At 38.8% G+C, this 10991-nt stretch overlaps 1 protein-coding gene across 1 annotated transcript; it reads right to left on the bottom strand.

Moving 5' to 3' along the window:
- Nucleotides 1-314: 314 nt before the first annotated feature.
- LOC147799755 (uncharacterized) lies at nucleotides 315-6092 on the bottom strand. Its single transcript, XM_087134500.1, has 8 exons — nucleotides 5918-6092; nucleotides 5660-5804; nucleotides 5179-5314; nucleotides 4687-4793; nucleotides 3979-4129; nucleotides 3561-3745; nucleotides 2707-2878; nucleotides 315-1060 (listed from the first exon to the last, which is right to left on the bottom strand). Exons 1-8 carry the CDS (start codon nucleotides 6022-6024, stop codon nucleotides 918-920), a joined length of 1146 nt encoding a protein of 381 aa, XP_086990626.1. The 5' UTR covers nucleotides 6025-6092; the 3' UTR covers nucleotides 315-917.
- Nucleotides 6093-10991: the final 4899 nt, after the last annotated feature.

The following is a 10991-nucleotide window of genomic DNA, read 5'->3' as shown; positions in this document are numbered from 1 at the left end:
CATGCATTGTGAATGTGGCCAGTTTTACCATCAGCTACTGCCAGCGTTGACTGCAACATTGGCTTTCAGTATCAATGAGAGAAATTGCACAAAATAGGACCCTATTTTGTGAATTTGTATAAAAATTCCCAAAGCCGCCCCACCCATTTTATGTGTATGTATTCAAACGTTCGGTGAACTGTCTCCTGCAATCAACCTTTGACAGCTCCCTCTTCCACCCGCTCAGAATGCTTCAATTAGTTTCAAATTTCTGCATGGTGACAAAGTCAAAGATTCTTTAAATCACAGGTAAACACTGACCGGAAACAAACAAATTCATTGATTGTATTTAATTTCAAGAGATTGTATTTTCGATAAATAATTCTTAACAAAGTGGCATCTTCGCAAACATCTGTTAGTCTTGTTGCAACCAGTTGTATATGACATTCTTAAATTAAATAGTGCTAGGGTGAACATTTTGTTTAATATTTATGCTCAACTTTCCGTGAGTAATTTTAAGATAAATTAAGACCATCTATTTTGTATGCCTGTCTTCCTCCAGGGGTACAAATTATCAGTATTCTCCAAGTTTTTGATGAAAATTTTAATTTGTGACGCTAGCGTTACCTGAAAAGCTGCAGAGTCCCATGACGCAGAGCTCATACGCTGCCAAATCTGTTCCACTAGGTCCAAATGCGTACTAAACTGTGCTTAATTTTCTTCTTAATGTTTGATGCCTCCTTTGAAAATTCTTATCGTGCTGAAAACTACACTGTAATATATCTTCGTCTATATTAGAAACAAAACAATCTATCAAGCCGACACCGTCATTATTGATTTAAATATGTCTGATAATTAAAATAAAAAAAAAATAATTCTGGAAGTCCAAGGTCTGTGTGGTTTCAACATCAACGTATTAACCCCATGCTAGTGTGGTACTAAGGATCAATGTATGCAAGAAGATTGGGGCTGCCTCGTCCAATATCTGACAGTACGGACCTGGTCGCAGATCTCCTGAGTTTCGACTTAATCCGAGCAGGTGAGAGATTCCGATTCTGACCCAAGTAGAGAGCAGCAATTCCTGCGAAAGTTAAGAGTAAATCTTGCCCTTGTTAATATCAGAAGGAACGAAATGGTCGAATAAGTGGAATCATTCATGTCACATTAAGCGGGAAAGTCGGAGGAAAAGACAAAAGAGAAGATGGAAGATGCAGAGACAAAACTGGGGTCTTTACAAAACAGCGATTACTGCCAATTTACAAAGGGCTTGGGATCACAATATACCACGATGATATGTTGTTGGGCACACTGAGCTTGGTTCAAGCCCCGCAGAGATCATGTAGTTTTTATCTTTTTTTGGGGGGGGGGTGTTTGTTCCATCCTTTAACTTTTCTTAGCACATTCCATACTTTCAATAAATACTTTTCTTTTCTTCCTTGGTAGATTTATACCCCAGCAGGGCTTTTTGTAAGGAGAAAAAGTCCAAGGTTCATTGTTACAGACTGACCTGGTTTCTATTTGCAATACTATAGATTAATTCAACAGAAATATGCAGCAACCTGTCTTAAGTGTCGTAACAGTAGTGGTCAAAAATGTGTTTTTAACTGCAGCCCTTAACCTTGAAAGAGTGGGGTTATTTAGTTCATCTCAAAGCCGGATGAGGCGGATTCCGCCCCTCGCCCTCTCCAAGAATTTGGCTGTACTGTGTTCGATTGATTGAAACTTTGCAAACATGTACACAAAACCCTTACAGTTTGAAGTCAATCAGACAAGTCGTTTTGTTTTATGGAAATTTGAACCCCACAGTGCTGGCCTGCGTGCATTTTGCACCATATTTAAAAAAAGTATCTATTTTTGCTATTTTGGGAAAATGAGAGCTGTGCAAGAACGGTAGGCTCAGTTTTCACCACATTCATGTCGAAATTATAAGCAGGAATTACTTTAAAACCTCTCAAAGGCACAGCTCCTAAAAATAACCTACACTGTGGCTATATCGGAAAAATGTTGAGGGGGTGGATTCCGCCCCCGGCTCTTTATTGGTTAAAATGTAAATGCATGCATCATGATTACCCCCAAAGAACAATAAAGATCAATGTATGAACTAAAAAAAAATAAAACATTCCATAATCACGTGTGGCCGGGTGAATCGTTTAGTCAGAAAATTATTTTTTCTTTTATTTTAACTGCTGAGATGAGATGCAATTTTTATACTCATGTGCGGACATGCGTAGTGGTCATCAAGGTAGAGATACAATGCATCCCTGTGTACCCACTGTAACCGGCAGTTTTTCCCGCCCAGTGTAGACCTACATTGACAAACAAGTCCCTGCTGCTTTTTTTTCTACTTCCGAGATAATATTCCCATATCATAAAATATTTTCGCATCGCTAGCGCACTGACCCAGCCAAGTCATGCGTTGACCTGTGAGTTTCTGGGAAAGCTGCATGTACGAGTGGTAAAGGCACTCAAATTAATATCAATGAATTTCTGCTGTCAAGTCGTTTGTTGAATTCTTTCCATGTACGTTTTGTGGGGAATTTTCTTCACATGGGAAGTATTAGTGGGAAATTTAATAGGTCAGAATTCCAATCAAAATTCGAATCATTTTATTTATCCCTTATTAGTAACAGAGACGAAACAGAAAAAGGAGCTTCATGGGTCAGATTTTGTTTGGATTCGAATAAAATAAAGAAACAGGGAAGACTGTTGTTTTTACAGGAGTTTTACCTGAAATGTGTGGACAGGCCATGGAGGTCCCAGACTTCTTCGTAGTTGCTGTGTCAGATGTCCAATCTGCGCTTGGGATGGAGCTGCCAGGAGCAAAAATGTCGACGCATCTCCCAAAGTTTGAAAAGTAAGATCTCTTATCGCATCCATCAGTTGCGCCTACAGTGATCACCTGTAATGAGGGTAAACAATATCAGACATTAATATGTAAGACACTGTCTTATGCTGAGTGTTACAGTCAACTGTAAAAATGAAGCCTTCTTACTAATGCATCTTCGTAAGCCTCGACTAAACTTGTTTCTGAATACTTGATTTGCATAAGGCAGTTTCCAAAATGGTTATTTTGACTTGTTTTAATTAAATACTCTTAACTTGCTTAATACACCCTCACCATGCTTGATTTAACAAAATTTGTTCCTTGAAAAATGTTGATTTGTCATTGTGTGAATTGTGTGCTCTCACCAATATCAAAAGAATACTACTGCTAAGGAGGCTAACAGAGAGATCCTTCTTATGATGTTAAGTAGTGCTTGGGAGGCAGATGCTCTGGGCCAGTCAGGAGAGGCATTCCCTCAATGAAATGCCAGTACCTCATTGTCTTGAAGGTTTGATCTAGCTATTGGTTGATTGATGAAATTTCTACGATTGGGTTTTGACTTTTCTTTCTAAGTTCCTTAGTAGTTTCACGTTTTGGGTTAGTAATAAATGATAAAAACGTCCTGGTATCTTCGTGTTTGAAGGTACTGAGGTGTTGACGGGCTCATGCAAGATGGGTGGGATGATAGAGGGTGACGGATCCCATCAAGCCTTACTATCATGGTAAACACGGGTTGTAAAGGATCATCAGTACTTACCTCACGAAGCCAAGCTGGAGATTTAGTGCAAGCATCGGTGTTCTGGTTTCCAGCAGCGACCACCACTGTAATACCTGCTGATACAACCTTTTTCACTGCAGTCTCGTAAAACCGGTTTTTCCCCCCGCTAATCGACATGGACACGACAGCAGGACGCCTGGCATTGGCAATAACATATTCAAATCCTGAAAGCAAGAAAACCAAGAATGAAAGAAATTGCAACCAACAACCACAACAGGACTTGAACAAGAAGATATTGAATTGGCATGGAAACAGGAGGTTATATTTGTGGAAGGCAGTTTAACCGTTAAACTAAGCTCATCAAGCCATTTTTGTTTTTAAGACAAAGTCTTTTATCACATGCCTGCTACGGCTGTATTCCATAGTCATTTATAACTACAATATGATAAAAACGCACCTTTCACAATTTTTGAGTAAGGCCCAGTTGAACCACAACGAGTGCTACCCAGAACTTTCACACTTTTGATCGTTGCTTTTTTGGCAACTCCATAACAGGAACCTGCTGCAATACCTGCACAGTGAGTGCCGTGACCGTTGCAATCTTTGCCCTAACCAAACATAAAAGAATATACATATATGCCTTGTTATTTCTATATTTAACACATGAGTGCATAAATACCACTAATCAACTACAATACACTACAAGATTTACAAATACGGGAATGATGCTGTCTACCAAAGTAGTTTCCATGTATGGGGTAGTGGATCATTATGTATCGCTCTGTAAAATTATTAGAAATTCTTTACCTATACAATGAAACGGATTAAGTTGAATATAGGCCTACAGTGAATCTCTGTGGAAGCTCAAACTGGTAGGCATAAAGCCCGTTACATCAGTGTACGGGAAATAATGCCTTAATTCTGAGAAACAAGGCAATCATTGACAACTTATATTTTTAGTTTGAAGCAAGCGTCAAAGCCAAGCTTTCTCCAAATCGTTGGAATATAATTGTCATAGAAGTTAACTTCCAACTCATACGTGAAGACTTATATGCTAAGACTTATATTTTTAGTCAAAAAGTCAAAGTTTAGTTTCTTGCGAAGTCAAAGAATTTAAGACCTTAACAACTAAGAATTAGTGTCCTTGAGAGGAAATGACACTAACATTACCACCGTAGGCATCAAACGCTACCGAGGCCCTGCCTCCAAAGTCACGGTGGGTGGGACGGATACCAGTGTCTAAGACCCAGATTTCAACACCCTGTCCTTCACCTGCATGAAAGGAAAAAAACTCTCTTTCACACGAACTTAAATTTCAATAATCCTATGCAGATTTATCTTGATAGTCCAACCACTTTGATGCACTTTGCCTCATAGAATCTATGCAATGCGTATGACCACCTGTCAGTTGAAAAATGGCACCAGAGGCTGATTGTACCATGCATGAATTGCACCTGTGCGCCGCAAACCAAATGCAGGTTCACGATCAGCAACTCAGCCAGAGCTGTTTCAGCCAGGTTTTATACATATATTTTATAGTCATGGAAAATTCGTTGAATCGAAACTAACTTTTACAGGCAAATGCAGGATATTTGCAAGTGCTGGAAGAAAATAAAATTCTGTTAGATAGTTACATATCTTTGAAATCTATCCTTACAATAAACTGGGTCAGGTTTGAAGCGTCCATCCAGAGGAAGTCGCCTCTCTCCAATACGGTCCAGCCCCCAAGGAATGTCTGCTGCATGGGCCATGCCGTCCTCCGATACATACTCAACCTCATCCAAGGTTCGTACCTAATCATTATTAGAAACCAATGGGGATCCAATAGTGAAAGAAAACGATTTGCAGGGCGCAATAATAATATATTACTGCATTATAGCAAGCCTCTTTTATTTGGCTATGTTAAAGCTAGGACCAAAACTAGAAATAAAGAAGTCAGGTTTCCTCTTCTTCCCAGAAAATAACAAATGATAAACCTATTTCATACAGGAAACGTCCTTCCTGTCTTTGCTTTTCACTGACATGAAAAAATGGTAACAAGGATACCTGGAACAATAATACAGCCCTTTCTCAAACACTGAGAAATATTTGTACACAACAAATCATTAACAAAGTAGACAAATCTGTTCCCTTCTCACATATTGTAGGACTTCCTCTGACAGTTTTGCAGCCACACCCTTCAAGACATTGTAGTAACGATGATAGATGATAGCCTCACCCAAACGCTGCTGTTGCACATGACGCTGTATGCCCTCGGCAGTCATGTCAGAATCCACTTCATCCCTGAAATAAAAGAGCATCAGGAACGTGTAAATATCAACAATATCGACAGCAAATGTCTGAGAAAATCAGAAAATATCAGCATGTTTCGTGATATTCATACGTAAATGCAATACTTGAATTTGATGAGATAGTGGCCTTTGACGTTCTCCTCAACTTCGTACAGCGGAGCAAGACCAGCCGCAGCTACACCCACCAACAACAGAAGAACCAAGGTATGCATTGTGTTCACTTCACAGGCTGTCAAAGATGACTATACAATTAGATCCAGAAGCATACTCTTATATATAGACTGAACTGACTCACGGCTCTCGTCAAAAACTTGAATAACATAGAAATTCAATTTTAAATGTATATATACATATACATATACACTGTAGAGTAAGCCCGCACCTTTGTCATCCGTACTTCAAAATGATATACACTGTAACGGTTTGCATGCGTCATTCAAAAATGTTTCTACATATTTGCTATGTCATTAGGTTAGTTAGATGGTGAGCGGGTCAAAACTCAAAAAAATAAACCGGCCACATATTTCATCAATTTTGACATGAATAGAATTGCCGAAAATAAAATGTCAAACTACCATCTCTTGAACACCACAGATCTGTTTTACTAAGTGATTTACAAAGTGATTCAGTCATTCGGTGAGAATTCCCCAAGAAATATTTTGGCATTTTCTCTCAACATTTCCCAAGTTTAACTTTTTTTAAACTTTTGTCATAGGTTTGTATGTGCATGTTCATAATACAACAGAATAGTATAGACGTACCTACAGGTGATGAGTTGGTTACGATATATTCAGGCACATGGCCAAAATTTAATACAAAAGTTACGTGATAGGCCAAAGCCAGCATATCTCTCTCCAGCTAATTCACATTTTTTTCAAAAATACGAAGCTTAAAATGACCAGCAGAGCTTCCAAGTTCCATTATATATTTTCTTGGAAAGAAGGGATATGGATATCTATCCAACGTTTTTCCCTGAAATGGCATGTGAGAACTACGTCTTTCCCTGATACATCTTGTTAAGACGTCCATCCAGGATCTAGAAAAGACGTCTTTCTTCGGTACTCTGAAAGACCTCTTTCCCCTGTAATCATTTCTCTGAAAGTCGTCTTCCTCTAAAATGTTTTCCTGAAAACCGTCTGTCTACGGTATCGTTTCTTGGTCATGTAACTGGTAAGGCGAGCAGTTTCAATATGCAGAAAACTTGAACTTCAGCTGCTGTAACGTGTATTTTATATTCCATCTTGGAAAGACGTTTTTCCGTGATATTCTAGCGTTTTCCTAGTAATCATATCTTGCAAAGATGCCTTTCCAATATATGATATTTTGGAAAGACGCCATCTCCAATCATACCACCTTGGAAACACGTCAAAATATCAGGGTATTTCGCATTTCGTGATAATATATCTTGAAAATGTGGAAACGTCACTTTAGTAAAGCTTCCGTGCAAAAATCCTCCACAAAACTCTTTTTGTAGACTCTGCAAAGTATGCCAACACTGCCAAATGCACATTATTTGTATCTCGCGTAACAACGTGCTATTACAATGGTCGTGGTTCGTGTGACCTAAACATGGGACTGGTAATTCCTGTTTTTTAAGGTAATTCAATGAAATAAATTACACTGGTATTTATTCATTATAAACTGCTTATTAAGGTTGACACAGGAGATACTGAAGAATTTAGATGAAGGCTTGCTTGCTCCATTCCTGTTGTATCAGACTGTGACTGAAAGTAAATTTAACTTGCCAGTATCACTTTGAGATTTTGCATGAATTAGAAATATAGGCCTATATTCTATTAACTTATATTTGAAGAGTAGACAATCTAACCTTTGTACATGTACATACAGGCTTACTTTGTAGCAATGGGCTCTTTTGGCTAAATGTTGTGAAAGCACGGTTTGGTTATGTGTGTACAAGCAAAGAGAATCCAGTAATTTCCTCCGTACCACATTCGTCATAATTTAAGCTCTTAAGCATGATTACAATTTCCAAACCACATCGTTCTCCAACCAGTACAATTTGGTTAACAGGAGACTTTCCATTTTACCAAGAATGGTTTAGGTTCAATATTCATTAAGGTTTATGATAAAACTGTTCAGATCCTTTGCCTGGTATCCGTGCGTCAGTTCCATTTCTACAAAATGACCATTCAAACAGCTCATTTCCAGCCATGTAATATTGTTGCAGGCATTTTGAAAAGGGGGAAATCCCCTAAAATTTGAGAATACAACTCGAACTAATTTGTATCTGAGTAATTATGAAAAGAATTATTGGTTACCGAGAGCAATGAGTGCAAAGAACATGCAAGGGAGGATGCTGAGCTAAATTTAAAGGTGTAACGTGGCTGTTCAGAAGCATCACACAATGATAGCCATTGGGTCAGAAAATAAAGATTAATTGTAAATTGCTGTGTTTTTATTTTCACCTTGTAAAATCAAAGTATAAACCTCAGTATCAAGAAGTCTAGACGAGTCAAACCTATATTACTATGAGTTGCGCTCCTCTTGCCCACAATCTCAAACTCCAAAGAAAATAAAATGCTTGAGATTTTCATGTTTCACTACCTAGGAAGGTTTACAAGACAGTTTTAAAAAGAGCAAGTAAAATTTTATTAGACACAGTTTTTTGATTTTGTCGTTATTTATAAAAAATACACTCACAAGCAGAATATGAATTAAATAACCAAGTAACTGAAACCCCGTTCGGTTTTGAAGGTACGGGTGTAACATTCGGCTCCGTTTGTTCAGCACGTTAAACAATCGTTATGTGGAGGTGGTGTTTTTTGGAACACGGTTGGAACTGTTGCCTGACTGTAACAGCTAGGATTGCTTCCCAGAAAATTAGAAGGAAGCATGCATTTATATTATGTCAGTTAACCCTGTATTCTAATTAAGGATAGATTGCTCAGCTGGTAAAGCAGCCGGTATAGTGTTCCTGAGGTTGGAGGGTTTAATTCAGTTTTTCAGTCCATGCATCTTCATAACTAATTATAAGTCTACTATCTGATAGTGTTGGTCATATACAGAGGGTAAGACAGCCAAAGTGGTTCACATGTTGGCTCCCAGTTACGTACCCAGGTTTAAATGCATTCGTGATAGGTAGTGTATTTATTTTGGTATCAGCGGGCAAAATTTCTTCAATTTGAAAATAATCTATTTTATCTGTACAAGATAAAATCCATTATTCTTCGCAGACACGTTTCATTGGGAAGGAAGGTCGTGATATTTGTACAGTCCATCGGCTGATCACGCCCAGAGGTTTGAAATTGCACTTGCTGGCCACCCCCTCGCCAATAACCCTGAATGACCATAGAGGAAGGAGGAAAATAACTTCGCTAGTGCGGGAACCCTCTCCCAGGAAGATAGATGATATACATGTTCATCGGAATACAATAACTATATGTGCGGCCTGGTTCGCGCCAAAAAGCCACATTGGTTTAGTTTTTCGAAGCCGTCACATGTAAATTGAACCCCCGCCTCCGCATTACCTCCTTGAAAATAACAGGTAAATTAAATTGAAATTAAAGTAAATGAAAGAAATGCTAAGGAGTATTTCCTCAAAATAAACAGATTAATTTTCGTACGGAATTAAACTCACGATTTCAAAAGCAGGTTAATTCTATAAATCAATAAAATAAAAACAACAATATTAGATCAAAATTATGAGTGGCTCCCGTCAGGTCAATTATTGGAAGCAAATCAGAGTACAATGTCAAGTCACTTCAATCCCATGACCACATAAAAGACACAGGTAAAGTAAAGTAAATGGGAACAGGACTCTGATGAATAAGAATCGGAATTGAGAAGTTTAGCAGAAAAACAAACTAAATTTTATTTTAATTGTATAGAAATTTATAGAACAATACAGGTACTTCGAGCTAAATAAACCATTGAGAAAGAAAAGATTTACACATTCTGAATTGTAATAGCAATAGGGTGGCCATAGTGAGAGGGGAGGTACCTCTACGGGTGGAGTCCTGATCTTGGATTCTGCCAGGGACAAAGAGCTCGGAGCCGCGAGAGTTCTTGGTCTCGATAGACGAACTGCCATGGCGTGCAATACGGGTGGACGAACGTCCGCAACTGGCTAGTGGGCCGCTGGACAGGGAGCGGCCGAAGTGCGCTGGTAGAATTTACGCCCGGTGAAAAAAACTGTGCACAGCCCGACGGCGTCACATACATCCCAGCCTAGGATGGGAAAGCCTGTCCGCGGGTACTCGTGAAGCCTGACTGTCAGTGGACAGCGTGCCTTGTCCACGACCCAGCAGACTGAAGGTTTAAATTTCTCCGCTTTTAAGACGAACAGGAAATTCTAAAACATATCCTGGTCGAAGCACAACAAGAGCAGTGACTGGATTGCACTTAATTTTCATTATTCTGGGAAACTTTATTATATTACTTTTTTCCGTAGAAATCCGTAAAAACAGCCAAAACTACAAATCCCAAACTCAACGGTGTGAAGCCGTGTTGCATGCATATTTTGTCCGTACCTGATAAAACCCCTGGAAAAAAAATAGGTTTCCCCTTTTGTAGTAGTTTGTCCCCCCGGTTGTTTTATTGTAGCAAAAACATCTTTTCCACACTTGCAAGCCAGAGTCAAGTACCCTTACATTTGTATCCCTACCGGAAGTTTCCTCTGTACTTGTATAATAAAAAAGTAGTGTGCGAAGTACAGTTTTCTCATTGCTTCTATTTGGTCCTAAATCATTTTCCTCTGCTGAAATTTCGACCAAACGTCCCTTATGTAAAACACTCTGCGACAGATAAGTAAATGAACACTTTGAAAATTCCTTATTTTTGAGTAAAATTCCAATTATCTGTTTTGCGAAATTCGTGTGGGGTGCTGTACATCACAAGTACAACAAACGTTCGTTGTAGGGTACTTCCCATTGTTCTGGTACATGCACGACACTGATCAAAAATATAGCTCTTGATCATGATTACAATTCCCAAGCAATACAATTTGGTTTACGGAAGACTCCATTTTACCAAGAATAATTTGGGTTAAATATTCATTTACAACTGTCTTGCAGCCCTTAACTGCCTGGTGTTAGCGGGTTGGTTCCAGTTCTACTAAATAACCACTCAAACAGCTCATTTCCAGCCTCGCAAGATTGTTGCAGGCGTTTTGAAAAGGGGGAAATCCCTTAAAATTTGAGAATACAATCCAAACTAATTT

The sequence above is a fragment of the Acanthaster planci genome, linkage group LG03 (genome assembly GCF_054643075.1).
Source record: "Acanthaster planci isolate LZ-2023a linkage group LG03, COTS_SCS, whole genome shotgun sequence".
Lineage (NCBI taxonomy): Eukaryota > Metazoa > Echinodermata > Asteroidea > Valvatida > Acanthasteridae > Acanthaster > Acanthaster planci.
This window is presented reverse-complemented; position numbering and strand designations above follow the sequence as displayed.

Bases quoted from the DNA above. Each gene is read 5' to 3' on its own strand.
- LOC147799755 (XM_087134500.1), bottom strand. From the start codon at position 6,024: ATGCATACCTTGGTTCTTCTGTTGTTGGTGGGTGTAGCTGCGGCTGGT. The intron at 5,805-5,917 runs GTATTGCATTTA...CTTTTATTTCAG, and splicing joins CACTATCTCATCAAATTCAA to GGATGAAGTGGATTCTGACA. The intron at 5,315-5,659 runs GTGAGAAGGGAA...AATAATGATTAG, and splicing joins CAGAGGAAGTCCTACAATAT to GTACGAACCTTGGATGAGGT.